The sequence below is a fragment of the Haliotis asinina genome, chromosome 2 (genome assembly GCF_037392515.1).
Source record: "Haliotis asinina isolate JCU_RB_2024 chromosome 2, JCU_Hal_asi_v2, whole genome shotgun sequence".
In the NCBI taxonomy this organism is placed as follows: domain Eukaryota; kingdom Metazoa; phylum Mollusca; class Gastropoda; order Lepetellida; family Haliotidae; genus Haliotis; species Haliotis asinina.
This window is the reverse complement of record NC_090281.1, coordinates 35,655,115-35,674,341: the sequence shown is the minus strand read 5'-3', so window position 1 is coordinate 35,674,341 and position 19,227 is coordinate 35,655,115. Positions and strand designations below refer to the sequence as shown.

Here is a 19,227-nt window from a genome sequence, read left to right as displayed (position 1 = left end):
GAAACAGATACCAGATAGGGCCCTAGTGAGGTATCTATACCAGCCGGGGGAACACGAGGGTGATAGCCGTAAGCGAGCCACCGATCCTATATGGTCAGTCAAAACTTACAACATAGATAAAGTGGATATGAAAGCCGACGAACCTAACTTATACTACTTGAGGGATGGGCCGGGTAGGGGGTTTGTAAGAGAAGAATTATTGATCGTACCGTACGGCACAGTGTTACCTCCTACCAACACACTGTAGTAGGGGTAATAGTAGCAAGAGCTAAGGGCCCAACCAACGCCTTATTTACTAAATAAGGCGTTGTAGAGACTTTTTTTGAAAGTGGTCCAGAACCCCCATTCCCTATACTACTGGTTTCGCTTTCGTGGGACTGGTCAAGCTACAGTGAACACAGGATTTCGCGTACCGGGACTCTCAATGTCAATGGTTCTAGAAAGAGGCGACTAACCTGATCGTGTGCTCAGGCACGCTGACTTGGTTGACACATGTCATCGTATCCAAATTGCGTAGATCGGTGTTCATCCTTTTGATCCCTGGATTGCCTGGTCCACACTCGATTATTTACTGACCGCCACTATACAGCTGAAATATTGCTAAGTGAGGCGTAAAACTAAACTCCGTTTCCCGAAAGCGTTCAGTGTACATCAAACTAGCGTTAGACCAAAGGATTCATTATTTTCTATAATCTGACATCATGGCTCCTGCATGCATCCATTACGACAGTCTGTCATAATGCTTACCTATATAAACCTTAATCTGCAATAGCCAGCAAAAAGTGTAATTTCTTTCTTATGAAGCAATCATATTTTGTTCAAGTTATAATGTCGCCACGAATATCTTCAGTTTCCGAAACGCAATAAGTATTTTGTTTTTCACAGATTGCGAAATATAACTCAATAGAAAACATTTCCATTGTATCGTTCCTTATTTTTTGCAAGGTCGGTTAATATTACATCATGAAACATGTAGTGCCATTAAATGGTCCGAAAGGGTGACCTTCCGATCTGTTCGAGACAATTTTACACGGGTGTTGTGTGAACTGAGTTTTAGCAACGATCCTTATATCTTACAGAAACCTGTACCAATGTGAGGTTATATAACACAGCACTGAGCAATATTCCAGCTATATGGCGTTGCCTGTAAATAATCGTGTCTGGATCAGACAATCCACTGATCAACAGTATATGAGCATCGATCTGCGCAAATGGAAACAGATGACATGTGCCAACCAAGTCAGCGAGCCTGACCACCCGATCCCGTCAGTCACCACTTACGACAAGTATAGGTTACTGAAACCCATTATACCAACCCGTTTCATGGGTCGATGGCACCAGGGACCATTGTATGGTCTTAGATGGTACGTATACATTTCGGACACTCTTATGGTATTAATCTACAGGTTATCGTAACTCCCATGAATTCGTATAGACGCACGACATTCAAAAAGTATAAATGATCTCAGGAAAATCTGGCATTAGTTTTATCCCCGCGGAGAAATCGTGACGTGAAGGTTTTCGCTCAATATTCGCGCTTAAACAAATAACACGCCGAAAGTTACCGAGAAAACCCGATATTTTCCGAGTGTGCACAGATAGGGGCAGGTAACTCTACTTTCAATACTTACTGTAGATGTGTAAAGTTCGGAGATTCGTCTGTTTTGATCAAGGTATTAACCGTTATAAGCAGACGATGTATTTGTGTTTCCAGATTTGAAGCCCGCCAGTGGTAGGAATGTTTCGCATTGTATTTTTCTGTAGAACACGCATTACTGTGAAACTGCCAGCAAGATGATTCAGTCCGCGTTACTGAACAGGTTCTTCAACTTCTTCAGTTCTTGTCATTTGGATTTAAACATTTGAACTATCTGGTTGGATTTAGACTATTTATGCTATACCATATGTCTGTCTCATTGCATAACATACTATCATTGGATCTGACATCTGTTATAACTTGGGTTGTTCTGATTATGTCAACAGCTGAAATGAATTGCTCTGAAATGCAGAGTCGTTTGTTACAGCGATTGACTATCATTGAGTTTTGCATGAAGAGTACATTGCATGATAACAACATCTTCAACTTTATGAGCTCATGTTATAATGCCAGCATCTGCTCATCTTGATCAATGTCCGAATTTGATATTCAGAACAATAGAACTAACAGTGTTTATCGTTGTTCGTCGTTTGTATGGAGCCAGTAAAGCACATGATGTACTCCCCCAGGCAGCAAAAGATGGAAAGGCTTTCCCCAAACCAATCCTTAACTCTAACTCTAACTCTAAACCTGAAACCCTCAGCTAACCCAGTGTATTAAAGGGGCACTAATGCGGAGCAATTTCCGTGGACTGGTGTAAACTTTTGTTATTGTTTTTCTCCCGTGAGTACCCGGATGATATCCCAGAATTCATGACTGGTTCGTGACCTCTGCTGCTCCGTAGGCGCAACTGATAGTTTAATTATAGACAGATCAACTGTCTTTTTTTACTTCATTACAAATGTATTATGAAAACAAATGAAACACTTTGAAGGTTAATCATCTGCCAGTGGTAGAAATGGTAAAAAACTATTAGGACGGAAAAATAACGAAGCCAATGTACGTCTCTATATTTTGCCTCATAACCCTAATTAGTTTATTGTCATATTTGTATGATTCTGAAAATTAATAAAAGAACACACGATCTGCTTATACTCATAGTAAATTTCTAACATAACAGCAACATTTATACATTGTATAGATTGCCAATGTGGACCCTATTTCACACACATGCGCGATCTAGTGTCTGTTTTCTGTCATACAGATTCTGCTGAATGCTACAACAAATAAATTAAAACAAAATGCAAATAATAAATGTAAAACAGACTAATTTTATAGCAACAATGTCAGGCTACTACCTTGTTCAGGAGTGTATCCATCAACATCCACGTAAAAGAAATCGTATTCCATTCATCTGCAGCTGGTAAATAATCCTGCTCTGTGTCGCGTGTCTTACAACTGTCTCATTTGCGAAAAAGTAACACATCGTTTCACGTCTTTCACATTGGTGAAAACCAGATAAACCTCTCATTGGTCTCCCAAGATAGCACACCTGGCAACTAATTGTATGATGTCCACTATTCTAAGTAATTTAGTTAACCAATAATGAGCAATCAATCAATCAACGCAAGGGTGGTTAATTCTTTGAAGGGGGGATTTTGTTTTTGCACTCACACTTTACGACAGGGTGTTGTCATCTACACACTCTGCCTTTTGACAAATCCACTAGAAGATAAAACTAATTAATCAATCAGTGTGTTATCGGTTAATCCTTTGATTGATGTTTGCTTTTGTAACTCAGCTGATAAAACCTCTTGCATCACTTACATGCACATATTACATAACATACAATACATTTGCCATTACAGACCTTAATTTATAATGTTGACTATTTACTCCAGACAGGAGAAATGCCAAATGGGAACCTTTGTTGAGTAACCGAAGTGGTGTTACTACTAATTATACCTGTTAGAAAATCATTAATTGACCATCCAGAGAATGATGACAAATAACACGTGTATTTACACCATCAAGCGAGAGTTACAGCAAGGAAGATGTAATCTCTGTGTCGCATGCAGCCTGAAAACACTTATGGGCCGAAACTGTTTTGAGGATACCAACGGAATTTCGTTACATAAGGAATACACACTAGCATTTGCTGTGTACTTTGGTAAATAGGTGAAATAAGGGGTTTTTTACGTAAGAAAATTTTCAGATTTCTCTACCAAAGGCAAAGTCATCGTTTTTTGTTTACGAATTCAAATAAATCAACTGTGTGTTTTTATTATCATAAATAAGAAACCATTGTAGCTACCATAGCTACCAAAATTTACGTATGATATTTGCTATCACAGCTCAACCAACACTCAAAACTACCTAAATATAAAGCTTTGCAATCTTCCGTACTGAAACAAATGGCTTGCTGGGTGCCTGTAGACATCATATTTTCATGTAACATGATTAAATATCGAGGTTAAAAACGCAGAAATAGGATCAAATTGGATCAGTAACTATACCATCCAAGCATCCGAAAAGTACTACACTGCTGGGATATTTGGTTACGATCGGACAAGGAATACCATGGATATTTTTAAACAAATGGCATATGATGGGCATCCGGCCTCCTGACTGTTTAGGTGAAAAAATTCTGGTAATATGGACAGGAGCCCAGTTCCTTCGTCCGTCACGGTCGAAGGAGCGGGCGCTGACCAAATTGCGGTTTGGTTTCGTAATTAGACCGTTGGCGAGAAACATTATTCGCTCCGCATCAGTGCCCCTTTAAGGAAAGCATTATTGGTAAACATGATAATATAGTCACAAAATGTGTAGGTAAACATACTCTGTAATCACACCATCTTTTCATTTTCTCATTAATGTGTCTTGCATATTTGCTTGACCAACTCTCCACTAATGTGCTTGGTAACTCTTCTACATGACTAATTTACCTAAGATACTTTGGACACAGGTCAGAAATGGACTAAAACAGCCCATTCTTGTTGGAAGGAGTGAGTGACGAGACTGGGCAAACAGACTTGCTTAGTGTATGTCTTCGGTTTCATCATATCCTAGTTGTGTATATTGATGTTCAGAATTGAAACTAATCACTGGATTGTCTGGTCATAATATAAATAGCCAAACAAACGTACAATTGAACATCATGATTGCATCTGTGTTGTAGGTATGAGTGACTGAACATTTGATAAAGATGAAGTCAACGTGGCAGTGCTCCAAGGCATTATGGGAGGATGTAGTCTTAAAGGTGAACAGGGCAGTGGTGTACGTTGATGACCCATGTGCCGAGCTGCTACACTGGCAGGGGGGAATGGCTCGACTCCTGGAGGCTGGAGCTGTGGATGTGCGAGAGTTCTCTTCCTTTGAGGTAATTCCTGTGTCAAGCTTTGAAGTATTTATGTTGTGCAGTTCAGTTTTAGAAACACTCAACCTTTTTTTTTCTAGCTTAGGGTTTCAGCATTTGATCCAGGTCATAAGACCATGTGGTGTGAACCAATCTTCATATTCATTCTAGACAGTAGATAGTAGATGCTACTATTTAGAGGTTGATGTCATATATGTTTAATGAACAAATTTACTTGAAACATGTACAGCTGAACCCCGGTTATCTTGACGTTTTGGTTTCACTTGAAAAACGTCCAGATAGTGAGATGTTAACTTGGTCAAACAAGCAAAACGTGAAAATTAAGTGAAAGCAAAATATTTTCATGAATGTATATCAATAAATCAACAGTCATTAGTAATAACAGTGAATCATCATAACATACAGGTGTACCGATAATACATGGAAACCGGAACACAGAGAGCAGGGGTCGATTTATAAATGTTATATACACTACAACTACAGTGTAGTTTACCTTAATCCAACTTAACATATCTTTTCGTTACTGATAAGATGTTCTCACACGCACCAAATCCTAATGAACAACCCGAATGGCACGCGTCACTAGTGTTTTGATGGCTAATTAATCAATTCACACCAAATGCCTACCGATGGATTAAGAATGAAATCACATAGTCGTGTGGCAAATGGTATTGACGTTACACATACACATGCACGTTGCACACATCTCTCCGTGCGGATAACTGGTTCATTTTTTAATGGAAATCTATGGGAATGGTTTGAAAATTCACCGTCCAAGTCCGGAAGCGAAGGGTCCGGTTAAGCGAGTACAATTAATGAACGTAAGTTTCGTTTCACATAAAAATCGTCCGGAAGGTGGGATTTTCCAGAATTGTGGGGTATGAGTAAACAAGGTTCGACTGTAAATGAATATATTGCAGAGCTAAATCATAAATGTCTCCACTGTATTGTTGATTCTGAAAAACTTTGTTTACCTGGACATATCCTATTTCACACAATGCCATGAGGCACATCCACAATGAATATGAGCACCAGACAATGGATGTTAGACTGGTAAATAGAATGGAGGCCTTGAGATATTGATCTTGCATTCGGGTATAGGGACTGTCTTTTGTTTTGTTTACTTCTAAAATTGGGTGGCAACAAAAACCACATCTAATATAACAGGTATATTGGAAGGCACATATATTTTTATTTATTTCTTTTTTCAGTGATGATATAGTGGATATCACATAAAGCAGTTAAGCAGAGGTCAAGCAATACATACATCACCTTTTTTTCTTTTGGAAAGCAAATATTTGTTGATGCATTAGTTCCACTGTGTTTCAGAAAGCAGACCCTAATCAGAAGAAGGCAGTGTTCATTGTCAGCTCCATGTTGCGAGACTCTGTGACTCAGGATGTGTTGAAGGATGTTGTTGAGCAGAGCAACTTCCAGTATGTTGTTGTCATCTCCTCTGTCAGCACAAATGTGCATGCTTTCGACCGCACAGGAAGTGCTGAGGTTGATGACAAGCAAGACTTTGATGACATGGAAGATCTTCTGCTTCAGTGGATGGGAAACATGGTGAGTGCTGAGACTTTAGGTATTTACTAAACATTTCAGACAAGGCATTAAGATCTTGACAATGACATCCAGGTTTCCAGAGTTAAGTCCCCTTCCCCTTAGTATTACCCCTTCCAGAGGTTGTGTAGAGTACAGTCCCCTTGTCAGGTGCTGTGTAGAGTAGTGTCCTCATGTGTAGACAGTAGAGTACTAACCTGTTGTAAGGATGCTTTGCAAAGTACTGTCCCCTTGCAAGGTTCTTCATTTGCAAGTAAGACCATTTTAATGACTTTCATTATGAAGCCACTTCACACAAAACTTGTGAAAACTGATATTGAAACAGTGTTTTTATCACTTTGGCTTTTTAAAATTCAACGTTCCATAAAGTCTTACCATTTCCACAACTAGCAACATGCAACTCAGGCGAGTCACTTCAGATGTCTACCCAGGAATTGGTTTGTTGTTGGACAGTGCTCTCAGCAATATTCCAGCAACAATATGTAAATAATTGTGTCTGGACCAGACAATCTGGTGATCAACAACATGCGCATGTTCTGTGCTGTTGGGATATGATGACATGTGTGAGCCAAGTCATCAAGCCTGAGTACCTGATGCCGACAAGCATGAGTTGCTGAAGACCAAATCTAACCCAAATTTTCTTGGCTTCTGTCCTGGAGCACGATACCCATCAGGTCGGTTGTGAGTTGAGATGTTTAGTGCTTGTTACAAATAATTTATCAAAACTGACTGAAGCTTTCAATGTTAACATGGTATATTGGCAACTAAAGCAGATTTGTTTGTTTGTCTGGCTGTCAAGCAAGTGGGACAAAAGTAGGTCATTGCTCTTCCATGTCCCAGTGAGTTTTTTAATGAATGTGATTACATTGTACTTTTGCAGAATTACACTGCAGAAATATTTCACATCCCTCTCTTCACTGCTGACATATGTCCTGGGCTCTTCATCACACCAGCTTTCTCTCAAGTGTTCCCGTTACTTGAGACAGATGTGCAACACATACAGCTACAGTACAACACCACTCACAAGGTCAAGGTTGGTGAAGATGTCAAATCACAAAATTCATTGGGCTTAATGGTATTGTTCATGAAACTGACTTCAAGTCAGTCTAGGTAAACTTAGGCTTTCTGATGACATGTTGCCGCTAGCCAATATATCCGCAAGCCGACTTTCTTGAATATTGACAAAAACGCTATTTTCAGCGACTGTTTACTCACTGTTGATAGTGTTGTTTACTCACTGTTGATAGTGTTGTTTACTCACTGTTGATAGTGTTGTTGTGCTCCATGTGCATCACCCAGAAGCCATCGTGTGGAAAATAACTTTCGGAATCTTTTGAGTACAAACCTTTTGGAGACAAAAGTTCAAAAGGTATGTACAAATGTCCACTTTTGCGAGATGGTAAACTGTGTTCTAATTGGTCAATCTCAAGGTTACCTGACGTGACCTCCTACTAGGGTTTGTTAGACTCAGTAGAGGTGTCTAATGAATAATACTGAGACTAAGTTTACTTAGACAAAGTTAGAGTGACTTCAAGCAGCACAGACATAATCCTTCAGAGAAGCACATTGTCTGTTGCCCTCTGATAATACATTAGTGTAAGTTATTAACACTGATATGGTGGTTGCTTCTTAATACATCAATGCTGAACATTGTCACTGAGAAATCCCCGATAAATTATCAATTCTAGTTGTGATGTATTATTTGTTTTTCTACCCAAACAAACTTGTGTAGTGTCTAAAGTGAACTGTCAAAATCCACCCAGATGACATCCACTTAAACAAGAAATTTGCAGATACTTTAATCATTTATTTGACATCATGTAAAATATATAGAGGATATTATATCATAGTATGTTCACGACACCAGTGCCTAAATGTTAGTATTTCCCATGTGAGAGTTGAGGGATAAACCGATATAACAGCACAAGTGTAGTCAGCATGGTATGTTATGGGCATAAATATAATATTCTGTTTATTACTGAAATCTTTAAATTGAGGAAAATGAACCCAAATGTACTTTCAAACATGGACTGACTACCCGCCGAGGCCGCATGTAGAACACAATGTCACAGAAGAATTGTGATGTCATGGCATTGTTCATGACATGGCATGACAAAGTGATATTGTGCCCTAGGGAATCGTATGAAAAATATGAACCCCGATATGTGCACCCTCGTAGGTTATAAAAAATGGAAAATACGTAAATAGCATATTAAAGAAACTGATCATGATATTCAGAAGATAACAATAAGGAAAGGATTGTGTCCAGTAAAATATGTTGTCATGGTGCGCAGTAAGAAGGTTTGATTCAGGCTTGTATGTTTGTAGAAGTTGTGTAATTGTTATGTTTTAAGATGTATTGCGTACATATTTACATGTTAACAATCTGTGTTTTCTAGGGAGACAAGGCGTCATTTAACTCCTTGTCAGAGATTGAATGTCATCATCTTCCCAAAGCATTACAGATAACTTTCAAGGTAACCTTTTTATGCTTCAAGGTTTCCGGGTATCATATTGAGATCCTGGGTTATCAGAACTTATTATTTTCATCGGATATTTTTTGTGTTGATATTTGATATTCAAAATAATTTGGCCACAGAGGTCAGTATGAGATGTAGCTCAAACACTCCAGTAAGAATTGTTTTTGGATGGACGAAAGCAGACTGAATGTTGAGTGTCTCTTGACATTTTCAAACTGCAAAGATACTGCAGAAATGTTGTACAACATCAAAATATAGTATCCCAGATATCATTGACATACTTGTTTCAGCAGATATCTAATACGTGTACAGTGGAAGCTGTCAAAACCAGCATCTGTCCAATCTGGCATGTTGTCAACACGGGTGTAACATCTCAGTCCCATCTGTGGCTTGTATACTCATCATCAGCTCTACAATCTGGCATATTGCCCAAACCAGATTATTTCTTCAGTTCCAATGAGTGCCGGTTTAGACAGCTTCTACTCTATATAGAAGTTTTACTATGGATAAGGGGTTAAGATGTGGAGTGTACCTGAGCCTTTTAATAACTTGAACATTTTCGTCCAACAATCACTGGTTTGTGCAGCCCACAGTGTGTTTTGGTTGTTAACATGCTAGAAAATCCAGTTATCTTCATATAGTGGTCAGGCTGTTGGAACTATGGGCTGTGTTTGTGGCATCAATAGATAAGTTTCAAAGTATTGTTTGTTCAGATTTTCACACAGTTTGGGAAAAAAACATGCAGAATTGTAATCAGAAAAGAAAACATTGATCCCAGTCTTGATTTGGGTGATCCCTAGACCAGTTAAAGCAATTTCCAGTTTCATCAATGACAAGGGAATTCCATGCTTTTTCACCCAGATAAGTCTTTGTAATTCTTGTGTCAGGGTTTCATTACATACCTGAGGACTGCCTCTATTAATCATCTCACATCTGATATTCTCAACACTTGTCAATTTTTCCCTTCTCACAATCTGACCAAATCACTGGTGATCCATAACTGAACGTCCTTGGCCTCCCTACTTGTGCTCAGTCCCAACTCCTGACTGAATATTCTTGAAAGTTCTGTATACTATGAAAAGTGGATTGTCAAGTCTACCAGCTAACTCTTTTGCATTAGTCACATCCCTTTCAAAATCATCTAGAACCAGTTTCCTCTACTGTTATAGCTGCCATGTGAACATAGGAAGCTGTTTGCTACATGAGGAGAGATAATTCTTGATGTAAGGTTAATTCTTAAGCCAACAAGAGTTACCTCCTATATTGAGTACTGTTACCATGGTTACAGAGGCTTGCTTGCTGCTTCCATGCCTTGCTGAGTGACCTCGGGGTCAGGGAGGACCTGTACAGTGTGGGTCACACAAGTCGACTACTGGCCACTGAGATTGAAAACTACCCACCTGCCAAGATCAGAAGGAAGGTGAGGTCACTTGTCTGTATTGGACTAAAGGAATTCTTATGGACCAGGAATAAGAGAGAAAATATGCATGATATCGAAGAAATGGTACATTATAATATAACCGAGCTTGGATGTGTCAAGTCCCCTTTTGTGGAGATTTTTAACCTTTCATTGACTTGGATTTTTTATATTTAAAATGTAAGATACTGTTTGTAATCTGCAATACTTTCCCCAGTCCCAGTATAGGTGTCATTACCCATGTGTACTGTGTGTGAACCCCAATGTTGGTGTCACTGCTGTGATACTTCAAGAATAGTGCTGAAACTGGCATAAAACCACACTCATTCACTTCTCCATACAATGTGTGTAAGAAGGAGCCAAATTCAACAAGATTCTTCCGGGTACATTTTTGCTTGGTGATGAATGCCAGTGGCACATGACTGTTTTTCTTACAGAACAGAGCTCTTGTTTGCCCTGTTTCAGAATGTCTCCAACAGAGCTTCAGTTGTCCTGATTGACCGCACACTGGACCTTGCATCCCCTGCCGGACACCAGCTGGACACTCTCCTGGACAAGATCACCAGTGTCCTGCCATCGTTACCTCGTCACAACGCCGATGTCATGGTTGACATGACCCCTCTCTGCTCCATCGTAAAGTGAGTGCACAGATTATAAAATGCATCTGATCACAGACGGAGCTTGCTTTTCAGAGGTTGAAGCATATCAGGCTACTCATGCATATGCTTTGTTGTACTTGTTTGGAGTTTATTGTGTGAGCTGGGGCAATGAGGTAGTTAAGTGGTTAAAGTGTTTGATCACGAAAGACATGTGTTCGATTCCCTATATAGGTGCAGAGTGTGAAGCCCATTTCTGGTGTCATGTGTTGTGATATTGCCGGAATATTGCTCAAAGCGGCATGACACTAAACTCACTCACTCACATTGTTAAGTGGGCAAGAAAAGTCCTCTTGAACCAATTATAAATTAACTCAAGATGTTATATCAACATGACTTCAGAAAGGTTGCACTGTGCTATTTATTCAACTTGATAATATTCTTTTTCATTCTTAATCCAAGGGTTTATTTGGTGAATTATGTTGTTCCTTAAGCACATTAATTTGCTCCTGCGTTTTTTCTTTTCTCTATCAAGAAAGCATATTTATCAATGGCTTCAATATAAGATACATAATTTTGTAGCATTCTATGATTATTGCCTTTTGTTTGTCTAACCCTATATTATCAAAATTTAATCTAGTATTTTTTGTTCCCCTCTGGCACATACATCTGTACGTATGAATTGCGATATCCTAAGAACTAGATTCTTTTCATGTCTGGTAACAAGGTTCATCACAGTATGAGGTAGGTCCCAGTTAGATTTGATGACCCTGACCTTCATTTCAAGTTTACATGGGGACTTCAATATTTTAACCAAATCATTGAGATACCTTGAGAACAATTTATCAGATTTTCTTCATGTTTGATACAAAGCTTCACCTGGAGTAGGTGCCAGACCCTATTGATTTTGGTGACCTTCACATATGTGTAAAGCTTGTCAGCAAGATATCTCAGGAACGGTTCACTGGATTTTCTTCACAGACTCTCTTCATTAATATTTTGGCATATTTCATACTCTATGACATTCATGCCAAGGCCAACGTGAGTCATGAAATTAGTGTGTTTGAACAGCTACAGAGCAAGATATCAAGCGAGCTTGACTGGTCATGTATTTGTTGACATTTAACTTCATCTTAAACTACAAAGTTCACTTTCATTACTTTTTGAGTTTTATTTGATAATATATTGTAGGGGATTAAGTCCCCTGAGTGACTATGCTTGTTTTTCATTACTGTGCTAGTTAATCAATGCTAAAAAAAAATATGGTGTCGCCTCATTCCTCTGAAGATTCTGGAGGGAGCTTTACACTTCATTTCCCTTCAATCTGTGCTACAGCCCACATCTCTGACGTATCACTGAATTCTTATGTTGTTTGTTGTAGGGATGCTAAAAATGTCATTGTCCCAGGGAGTCTTGCATCGGGGAGCTTCTCTTCACAACCTACTCATCTACAGAACCTGGTGTTTGGTAAACACAAGGTGACTATTAGCTACACTCAACCAAATGTGGCTTTGTATTCAATAGTACTGTTATTGTGTTTCTTAAATCACAACATGTTCATCAGCCAAGTAAAGTTCATGAAGCCAACTAGGCTTTTAAGCTTATATACAACCACCAGGTTTGGTTAGTTCATCCAGATATATTTCTGAATACAGGAAGAAGTGCACAACAAATCCAGATCAACACAAAATGTCACCTGCTTGAAAATATCTGTGGACACTTTCAGCATGTGCAATGGCCATAGAAACTAAGAATAAATATGGACCCAAAGATTGTTATTTTTATATACTGTGCAGATTTTGATTAAAAACTGAATCATAATGTATCACATTTTTATTCAGTCCTAGCTTCGAGGTGCTTCAGGGTACCAAACATCTGCTCTATGCCTGCTACAGTCTATATAGTTTTGTGGAGTGGAACTTGTAAGGGGAGATCACTCTGAACCCATGTCCTGATGGTCAACTGACTGAGATATTAAGACCTCAGATGGAGCTGTGCAGGTTATCAAAGTACTCTTAATGAAAAGCTATGGTATTCATCGCAACATTCTTTAATATGTCTGTTAAATGGTATAGTTTATTATGCTTCATCCTCTCAATTTGATTATCAGGAATGTTTAATGGCTGTAAATCGACGGCTAGTTGAAGCTGCTACCAGTGAGAAGCTTCCTGTCAACTTGGCAGGCAAACCAGGACGTGTGACTGCAGAACAGCTAGACACCACACTCAATTTATTCAAGTAGGAAAAGATTACTTTTTTTAACACTCTACCTCATATAGTTGGCCAAACATTCAAACCATGAAGATCCTGGTTAGAACTGATCTTCAGTAACCCATGGTTGTCTCAAGAGGTGACAAACAGGATCAGGTGGTCAGGCTTGCTGACTTTGTTGACCTGTCATCTCATCCCAGTTGCTTAGATGGATACTCATGGTGTTGATTACTGGATTTTCTGATCCAGACTTGATTATTTACAGACCACCACCACATGGTTAGAATATTGCTGCGTGTGGCGTAAAACTAAACTCACTCACCTACTCAGTATAATGAGCCTTCTCTATATAAAGAAGCTCTTTTCCATAAAATGTGTCTACTTTGTCATTTAAAATCTTTCTCAAGCAGGCAAAGTGTGCATGAGCATGTACAGTTGTGGATAGTTTGCCATCATCCCCAGAAGAAGAATGTCTTTGGAATTATTGCTTGATGCTGTTTATTGTAGATACCAGATCGTCGTCAAATGAATGCTGATCAAATTTGCTAAATATTAGAGTAGTAACTTTAAGCAAAAATGACTAAAGAATCTCAAAGAAATCAACACGTCACATCAGTAGTGAGTGGTGACATATGTATGCTAGATTTTCCCACAAAATTCCCATCAAGAACATATTTTAGAAGCAGCCCATGAATAAAGATCTAACTTTGTGTATTTTCTGAGTAAATTTGATAATCATTTCATCACAATAGGTCATATACAGTATTTTTGGTTATACAATTTTCATATCGATGATCTTTAGTAATGATTCCCAACAACAATAGTCCCGATTATTGACCTTTTAAACCAGCCCTTCTTGGACTGGCAGTTAGGTTTGAATGATATTTGTTTGATGCATGTCATCATATACCATTTGAGTGGATTGATTCTCATGATGTCAGTCACTGGATTGTCTGGTCCAGACTCAAGCATTTCCAGACTACTGCCATATGCGTTCAGTATTGCTGATAGCTGTGTTCAGCAAACAGGGGGGGTGGTTGCTGTCCACAGCAACATTGCAGGTTTAGATGTACACGTCTTTGCATGAGGATATGTTTACATGAAAAAAATCATTTTGCTCCAACAAAGATGCAAAAGTTGTGACATATTATGATGTTTTTATTTGTCAGAGGCAACTATGCTGCCATTGAGTCTCATCTAGATACTCTCCAGGTTGCCATGGCAACATCACAGGCATTGAAACATCAGGATACCGCTCGCCATGACAACCTATTAAGCACTGAAAAGAATCTTATCCAGCTTGTTGGAGATGACAGCTCTGCTGGCGGTCTGTCCCACATACTGACCTTGCTCAAAGGTCAACTACAGCTTCCAGCCAATCAGAGGTTAGTCCATCTAGCTTTAGATAGGTCACAGTAACAAAATGATGAAATCATGAAAATGTTTTAGAATGTGCCAATATTGTTTGTTTCTGTAAAATAATAATGTTAACAGAATATTTATATAGCGTATATATCCATGTCAGTGGCATGCACTCAGGTCACAAAAAAGAGCTCCAGAGTCACTATATCCAAGAGAGTCAAAGGAGAGAGATTACTGGGAATCATTCGCTCGTAAAAAGCTAATTTGTAGGGGTATGTCCTGAGTTGGCCCCTGAACGAGGAGAGATCAGTACAGAGGCGTAGATGCCCAGGAAGACAGAAGAGAAAAAGAATTTCTGTCTTCAACTGCAAATCAACCGTAAATCAGAACACAACACTTTATCACATCTTTTTTCCATCTGTCTGTGAGTAGGTCCCATAGTCTGGATGATGTTTTGATGGTGCTGACGTTCCTGTACTCTCTGTCAGGAGGAGACTGTGGAGACGAGGAACTGGAAGTGCAGGTTGGTGAAGTTCTTGCTGCTTCAGACTTTCAAAAGTCCTGATTCAGAAACAATTAAAGTGAGTCCTCGGATACCTGGATACATTCGTTTTTGTGTAAATGTTCTGGATATCTGGATGTTTTGTTTTTGTACATCTCAAGGAAAATCTTCATGATCATCAAAAAAAGATGGATTACCCATGACTTGAAATGAATATGGACACATTTCACTTTTATTGCATTGACTACATAAACAACTTATCGGTAACAACTCAGTGGCTCACTCAGTGTCAGATAGGCCTACTAATCACCACCAACACACTGCGAACCAGTCATTAATCCAGTTTAGCAGGTCTTGTCTCATCTCAAGACATGTGAGACTCATTTCACACATTCAGTTTAGATCAAAGCTTTGTGCAGGTAAGTGAGTCAATTTTGTGTTGATTTAGCTGAATGGTTTAAAAATTTACCATCCAGAAATGGATACTGTATAACTGTTACAGGCAGTCACTTTTATATATGCGTCTCTGATATAACTAAATTTGTGGCTGTGTAACAGTTGGTATGTGCCCTTAGTTCATCAAAAACAGTACCAAACCTAATAAAACCCTCTTTTTTCTTGCCTGATTTTATTTGATCTTTGTTCAGGACCAGCTTGTGGAAGCTATCTTAGCTGAGAAGTCCGACTTACCGCCTGTGATACATTCTGTCGGTGAGTTTGCTGAATTTGTAGCTACTTTTATAAAACCTCGCCCTATTTCTGGGTGATCATCCACTTTTGATTACACTTCATGTAAAAAAGGCATACAACTAGTTAGCTGAAAAAAATAATCAAAATGTTGCAGTGGGAGACACTGTGAGTGGCAGTATAGTGAGGGACCTGCTGGAGGATGTGTGGAGCAAGCTGGAGGCTGTAGGGGCAGCTCGGGAAGACCTCAAGAACTTCCAGTAGGTTCCGTCTGTCTGTCTGTCTGTCCCTGCGTACTTTTGAGTATTTTTGTGTCTTCATTTTGCTTCCTACCAATTTGTGAGTCTACCAGTCTGTATGTTTGGCAGTCTACCAAACTTTCTGTGTGTATTTTTACCTGTACACCTCTGTGTTTCTGCTTCAATATATCTACTCTACTTTCAGTTTGTAGTGTCTTGTTTGTCTCTCTGTGTGACTGCTTGTGTCTTGCTGTCTCCTTGTCGTGTATCTGAATGCTGGCCTTTCTTGTCCAGAAGATAGGTCTTCAGCAACCCATGCTTGTCAGAAGAGGCAACTAACAGGATCATGTGGTCAGACTTGCAGACTTGGTTGACACATCATCGTATCCCAGTTGCATAGATAACTGCTAGTGATGTCAGTTCCTGGATTGCCTGGTCCAGACCTGATTATTTATAGTCGACAGCTGAAGTATTGCTGAGTGCAGCATTAAACAACAAACAACCCAAACTGGCCTCTGTGGTTCCATAGGATCATTCCTGCATCTTGTCGTGTGTGACTGTTCACTTACATTACTGCATGTCTGTGTATAAATCTACTATATGGGTCTATTCTTGTCTGTTTATATGTTAGTTCAGAATTTCTACATGTTATCTTGTTTACTCAGATCCATCCTGGAGCCATCTACAGCCATCAGTCCAGCCAGTATGAAGCCTCTGTTGAAGACAGTAGTGGAACAGATCTTCAGCCCTGACAAGCCTGAGCTTACGGATCTAGAATTCAAATCAAGTGGACTCAAAGATTTCTTGAAATCAGGATTTGGGTAACTGGCCGTTAATGTTTCAAGCTTTGAACATATCTTTCTGAGTGAAGCTATGTTCGGTTTCTGCTGGTAGTTGGTTGGCCTAAAACGCTTTTAATCAAGAGTAGGAAACACTTATGAAAGTTAAACCAGATCTTACTCTTAAACATGGTTCTCACACTTGTACATAGTACATTGATTCTATGCAAAATGATCAGTGGTGGCAACACAAGTACTGTCTTTCAATAGTGGGTCTTGGTATGACATGGATTGGTGCGTACTATGTGTGAAGCCCATTTCTGGTACCATGATATTGATGGAATATTGCTTAAACGCAGCATAAAACATGACTCAACTCCACTAACCCGCTCACTCACAATCAGCATAAAACTCAATTCCTTTCACTGGATTGACACAGCTAGAAGTCTAACAACTGACCTTACTCTCTCAGTAACCGACAAACAGTGTCCATTCTGTTTCTGATTGTGCTGAGGTTGATGTCTATTGTTATTGATGTATGATTTACAGGTAAAGTGTGTGCACACAGGTAGTTTTCTGTTACATTTTCAGGTTGTTCATGAATGTGAGCAAACCCCGCCCCAGTGACCACCCACTGCTGCTAGTGTTTGTGGTAGGTGGAGTGACCGCAACAGAGGTGAAGCAGGTCAGAGATGTAGTGGACAAGATGAAGCTTGATAAACAAGTATGTTACCTTATCAGTACTTTCATATGTAGCTTTACATAAATGCTACCAAGGTGTGTTTACAGGTGTGTGGACTGACTTGTATATGAGCTATAACAGAAAGGAGATTCTGAACCCACAGGTATATCATCCGACCAGTTCTTTCAACTCTAATAATAGGGTAAAAGCTTGACTAAAAGCATTGCAATACTTTTACCTGTAACAATAGGGCCGACTCTCAGTTGTATCAGATTTCAGCGAACTCTTTTTGCAAGTGCATTTTGTGTCTGTGGACAAGACAATCTCAGCACAAGGACGATCCTGTTCCCGATGAATTGCACAAAATTATGAGTTGGCGTGTTGATTTCATGTCAGTGGGCAAGATTTGGTAGTGCAATTATTAGACTTTGTGTTAATGACCAATTAATTGGTCTCAAATGAAATCAAACGTACTGTTACATTTGCCCTGGATCAGTTAAAGCTTTGTGATAGTGGACCCTGAAATATGAGACCTAAACAGACCATAGAGCAATTCAGCGTGTTTTCTCTCGATTTACAGGTTGTCATTGGTAGTACAAGACTGTTGCGAGGAACTGATGTTCTCCAATCTATTTTCTGCCAGAACAATGTGGATCCAGATGCTGTTATGTAGTCTTGTTGTTGATCTGTTTTGTATGTATAGAGGGAAATGAGGCAATAAAACTTGTTTTCATGTAAGCATGTTTTATGTGTGTATTTTCATTTCTAACTGACCTACTTATGTGTTTGGATTGCAAGGATAGAGAGGTAGTAGTCAACTCACAGATGTTTGTTATGTGCATCAGGCAGAATATTTTTGGTTTTCCGTTAAAAATGTTCATGCCTGTAAGCTGAGACAACAATTCATTTCAGCATTGTCTGCTGAGACAAAACATACTGAGTGAGTGAGTTTAGTTTTACACCACACACAGCAATATTCCAGCTATATGGTAGCAGTCTGTAAATGATCAAGTCTGCACCAGACAGTCCAGTGCTAAACAGCATGAGCATCGATCTGCGCAAGTGGGAACCGCTAACATGTGTCAACCAAGTCAGCGAGCCAGACCACCTGATCCTGTTGGTCGCCTCTTACGACAATCATAGTCACCTTTACAAACCATTGAAGCAATTTAGGTAGTTTTGAAATAAAAATGAAAGAAGTATGTTGTTGATCAGATATAACGACACATTACAGTGTTGTCTTTTTTGCTAAACAAGAACTAGATTATAGCATATGTAGCACATCATCCTAAAGTGATCTGTTGATGATTCCAGGTTTGAATTGGTCCCATGAAACCGATTCTTTGCTTTGTCTTTTTGAAAATCAGTGTACCCTGACATCTTGGATAGTTCCTGTTATTCCAATATCAATCACTTGATATCTACGTTTTGGTATATTTTTCCTCTCTTGAATGTCCAGTGTGTATTGTTGGTTAACAAAGAAATATTCCACGATTATGTACATAATCATACAGTTGCAGTTGTCTGTAAATCATCAAGCCTGGACCAGACAATCCTGTGATAAGATGATGTGTCAACCAGTGAACCTGAACACCCAATCCTGTTAGATGCCCTAAGACATTAAGACAAGCAAGGGTTATTGCAGACCAATTCAAAGACTGAATGGTAGAACACATTGAATCTGTCAATATTTCCTGTTGGATTTAATATTTACTAATTTAGATACATACTAAAGTTGTTGCCTGAGTCGGGATTGACAGCCAGATTGTGGATTTGCCCATAGAATGTGAATTGTC

At 39.2% G+C, this 19,227-nt stretch overlaps 1 protein-coding gene across 2 annotated transcripts; it reads left to right on the top strand.

The window, feature by feature from the left end:
* The first annotated feature begins 1,593 nt into the window (after positions 1-1,593).
* On the top strand, positions 1,594-18,174 carry LOC137273652 (sec1 family domain-containing protein 2-like). Of its 2 annotated transcripts, none has more exons than XM_067806441.1 (16): positions 1,594-1,732; positions 4,716-4,916; positions 6,243-6,479; positions 7,357-7,509; positions 8,876-8,953; positions 10,245-10,376; positions 10,839-11,011; positions 12,351-12,447; positions 13,080-13,207; positions 14,350-14,565; positions 14,975-15,065; positions 15,692-15,755; positions 15,889-15,991; positions 16,636-16,791; positions 17,341-17,473; positions 18,012-18,174. In XM_067806441.1, the coding sequence occupies exons 2-16, from the start codon at positions 4,743-4,745 to the stop codon at positions 18,102-18,104; spliced, it is 2,028 nt and encodes a 675-aa protein (XP_067662542.1). In that variant the 5' UTR covers positions 1,594-1,732; positions 4,716-4,742; the 3' UTR covers positions 18,105-18,174. The 2 variants fall into 2 exon arrangements, with proteins under 2 accessions (XP_067662542.1, XP_067662541.1); XM_067806440.1 differs by having other exon boundaries at positions 1,595-1,673; positions 18,012-18,167.
* The last annotated feature ends 1,053 nt before the right edge of the window (positions 18,175-19,227 follow it).

What these genes read in the sequence shown, in the direction of transcription:
- LOC137273652 (XM_067806441.1), top strand. Translation starts at nt 4,743, where the DNA reads ATGAAGTCAACGTGGCAGTGCTCCAAGGCATTATGGGAGGATGTAGTC. An exon ending in CAGCTTCCAGCCAATCAGAG is followed by an intron (nt 14,566 to 14,974) that starts GTTAGTCCATCT and finishes GTCTGTGAGTAG; the next exon opens with GTCCCATAGTCTGGATGATG. An exon ending in AGATGAAGCTTGATAAACAA is followed by an intron (nt 17,474 to 18,011) that starts GTATGTTACCTT and finishes CTCGATTTACAG; the next exon opens with GTTGTCATTGGTAGTACAAG.